Source organism: Ochotona princeps, chromosome 2 (genome assembly GCF_030435755.1).
Source record: "Ochotona princeps isolate mOchPri1 chromosome 2, mOchPri1.hap1, whole genome shotgun sequence".
NCBI lineage: Eukaryota > Metazoa > Chordata > Mammalia > Lagomorpha > Ochotonidae > Ochotona > Ochotona princeps.
In genome coordinates, this window is record NC_080833.1 from 133,209,246 (window position 1) to 133,213,149 (window position 3,904).

Consider the following 3,904-nt stretch of genomic DNA (forward strand, 5'->3'; position numbering starts at 1 on the left):
GGCCTGAGGAGTGTCATGTGAGGCTGACATGTGAAGTGTGCTCAAGAGGCACAGAGGAGAATTGGGACGACTCAGCAGTCCTGTGCTTGTATGACAGCAGTCTGAGATAGGGTCCTTGACTGGGCAACTCAGGGCTTATTTGGAGCTCTTCTGAAAGGTCTTTTCTCCCCGGATGTTTCCCTAGAGTTGTCACTAAGCACTTAGCAGGATGAGCGACATGTCCCCCCTGAGACTCCTGCACTTGGCGCAGAAGAGCCTGCTGGGTCATGAGGCCTTGACCATCCTTAGTCTGGACCAGCTTCCCAGAGAGATGTTCCCTTCGCTCTTTGTAGAGGCCTTCAACAGGAGGCTCCTGAGCATCCTGAAGGCCATGGTGAGAGTCTGGCCCTTTGAATTCCTCCCGTTGGGCGCCCTCACTAAATGGCCGCAAGTCGACATCCTGAATGCTGTGTTGGATGGGATCGATATGAAGTACGACCAGAACTCTGACTCCAGGTAACTGACACAGTGGTCCAGGGAAGAGAGTGATGAGTTCAGGCAGGGTAGAGGGCTGGAAGACATTCCAGAAGCTACTTTGGAAAGCAAGGGAGTCAGGTGAGAGAGGTCAGGACTCATGAGTGCCCCTGGGAAAGGGCTTCCTGAGGTGACAGAGGGGGTACTTACCTGCCTCTTCCCATGGTTACTTCAAGGCTCTGGGAAGTGGGGACCAGGCAGGAGCTCTGCACAAATGGGAATGAATGAAAGACAGAAAGAGCAAAGGGCCCCTTCCCTCGCTGCAAACTCAGGGCTCTCAGCCCTCATCCCCTCACCTCTGTCAGGATCAAGAAATATATCAAAGGCAAGATAAATAAATAAATAAATAAACAAATAAACAGATAAACAAACAAATAAATAAATCAAAGAATATAGGAGAAGAAAGCCAGCAGCAGAGTGTGAAGTGTGGGCTCCCCAGCTCAGAGTCCCATTTGTCTACTCGCTGAGTCTTCCCTCTTTTACCCCCAGGAGAGGGAAGCTGCACGTGCTGGATTTACGGGATGCTGGTGTGAATTTCTGGAATGTGTGGGCTGCGAGCATGGATGATGCCTGCTCTCCTGAACCCAAGCTGAGGAGACAGCCAGTGGAGCACAAGGGGCCCAAGTCAGCCTTGAAGGTTATAACAAACATCAACCTCACCGAGGACACCCATGATGAGTTCCTCACCCACCTGCTTCAGTGGGTGAAGGAGAGAGCCAGCCTGGTGCACCTGTGCTGTCACAACCTGATGATCTCGCCAAAGAACATCCACAGCTTGAGCAAAATCCTTGACAGTCTGGAGCTTGGCTGCATCCAGGGGATGCAAGTGGACTCTGTCTGGCAACTCTCCATCCTGGCCAAGTTTGCTCCCTATCTGGGCCGGATGGGCAGCCTTCACAATTTGTGTCTCTCCTACCTCTGGCTCCCGACCCCCATCACCCCAGAGGACAAGGTAGAGTTCAACTCACATTTCAGCTCCAAGTTAGCCAAGATGCCCCACCTTCGCAGCCTTTACATGGACTCTGTCGACTTCCTGAAGGACAACCTGGATCAGGTGCTCAGGTGAGACACAAAGGCAAGCTGCTTGAAAGGACATAGTGGGCTTTGAGCATGGGGCAGCCACCAGCCATATGCCAGTGAGCCACACACGAGGTTTTCTACTTCATACTGAGCAACTGTTACTGAGGCAGAGGACCCAGTGACAGAAAACTAACAGCCTGGGGGAGGGAGCAGGTTCTGATATAGGGGTGAGTTTGGCAATTCTTGAAGATCTGTCCCAAAAAATAGATCAGTGAAGAGGGTACCTTAAAATGTCAGCTGTCCAGTCACCTGTATGGACAGGGTGAGCCTGTGTCTGGTGCCTGGAGCCCCAGGGAGGTGTGTGACCTGTGAGAAATGCATGTAAAAGGTGACAGGTGGTTCTGGGGTCCTGGACTGTGAGTGAGGCCTCCAGAATGGGCACCCACAGGGCTGATGCTGCACCTGTCCAGGGTCTGAGCTTTATCCGTGTCTCCCCCTGGACACTCATAGTCCAGACAGGTAGCACTCTGCTGGACAGATGAGGAAAGGTAACTTGAGAGGTTTTGCGAACTTGACCCAGTCACTCCAGTTTCAGTGGGAGGCCTCAGCCTGAGAGTGGTTAACTCTAAAGAAGGGTCTCAGCTAGGGCTGGAGCACACTGGGTATGGGTGAGGGTGGGCTGAGTGGGATCCAGGGCTTTTGGGCTTGGCCCAAGCAGATGTCTCCCACCTTGGTGTCATGCTGCAGGAATCATGCTTGATGTCTCCCCAGGTGCCTGAAGAGCCCCCTGGAGGCACTGTCTGTAATGAACTGCCTGCTGTCTGAATCTGATATCCATTATCTGCCCCAGTGCCCAAAACTCAGCGAACTCAAGCACCTGCACCTGAGTGGTGTCAAACTGACCTACATCAGTCCTGAGCCCCTCAAAGTTCTGCTGGAGAGAGTGGCAGCCACACTCATGACCCTGGACTTGATGGACTGTGAGATCAATGACTCCCATCTCAGTGCTATCCTGCCCGTCCTGAGCCAGTGCTACCAGCTCACCACCTTAAGTTTTTTCAGGAACAGAATCTCCATGGCCATGATGCAGAAGCTGGTGGAGCACACAGGCAACCTCAGTGCTCTGAGAGTGGAGCGGTACCCAGCTCCATTGGAGAGTTATGATCCCCAGGGCGTTGCCCAACAGGAGAGGTTTGTCCATCTCTGTAGAGAGTTGATGGGTATGCTGAAAAGAATAAGAGCCCCTAAGAAGGTTATGTTTAGGACGCACCCCTGCGGGAATTCTGCAAAATGGATGGTGTTTTACCAATATGAACCTAATTTTTACAAGTGCTACCTGCTGGAGTAATTGTGTGCACATTTCCAGATCTTCCTTCTGGACACTTGCAGCAAAGACCTGGGATGGGCATGGGCAGGACGTTCAAAGATGCTAACTGCAGTGTGACAGGAGAAAAGCAGCCTGAGAAGCATGGCTTGAAGGGCCTAGGGAGTTGGGCTGATTGTGGAGGGTTGCAGCAAATTCAGAACGGAATAATAGTCTCACCAGAGCTCAGGTTCTTCTTGTGTTGTAATGTGAAGCAGGCTATCTACTGAATTCCATGTTCTGATCTCAACATTGCATTGTTCTCAATGCCAACAAATAAAGCATCATAACGCCAGTCTGACGTTGTGCATCTGGTCAACCTCCAGGATGATTCCAGCTGATTTTCCATTGGAAATGTCAGGATTCTCGGGCACAACACAGCCAGATATCCCTGTCTTTGATGCAGTGCCAGTGCAGAGGGAGGGAGCTCAGGCCAGGAGACTCTGAGGTCCATGAACACAGTTGACACCTCAGGGCTGGCCTCCCTTTGACCAGATCAAACAAGGCAGGCCCCACTCAGCCTCAGACCCAGGCCACCTGGGTGCAGCTGTACTGTTCCAAAGAAAACACTGGCCGCTGTGTGACAAAGGAGGGTCTGTGAAGGAGCAGAGGCCCCCACAGGTGCCCATCCTGCACTTCTCCTCCCTGCCTTGGTACTGCGAGTCACCAGACCCCTGGGCAGCTCAGGAATGCAGACAAGTGTCTATATAGGATCTTGGTGTGTGCAAGGTGAATAATTTAGCCACCAAGTTACTAAGTTGGACCCTGTATTTTTTAAGATTTATTTTTTATTTTCATTACAAAGTCAGATATACAAAAAGGAAGAAAGAGAGAGGAAGATCTTCCATCCAAATATTCACTCCCCAAATCACCACAACAGCCAGTGTTGTGCTGATCCAAAGCCAGGAGCCAGGAGCTCTTCTAGGTCTACCATGTGGGTGCAGGGCCCTAAGGCTTTGGGCCATCCTCGACTGCTTCCCCGGGCCACAGGCAGGGAGCTGGATGGGA

At 51.8% G+C, this 3,904-nt stretch overlaps 1 protein-coding gene across 1 annotated transcript; it reads left to right on the top strand.

The window, feature by feature from the left end:
• Window positions 1–217: 217 nt before the first annotated feature.
• LOC101533913 (PRAME family member 12-like) lies at window positions 218–2,881 on the top strand. The gene is made up of 3 exons (XM_004592447.3): window positions 218–495; window positions 1,003–1,575; window positions 2,305–2,881. The coding sequence occupies exons 1-3, from the start codon at window positions 218–220 to the stop codon at window positions 2,879–2,881; spliced, it is 1,428 nt and encodes a 475-aa protein (XP_004592504.3).
• The last annotated feature ends 1,023 nt before the right edge of the window (window positions 2,882–3,904 follow it).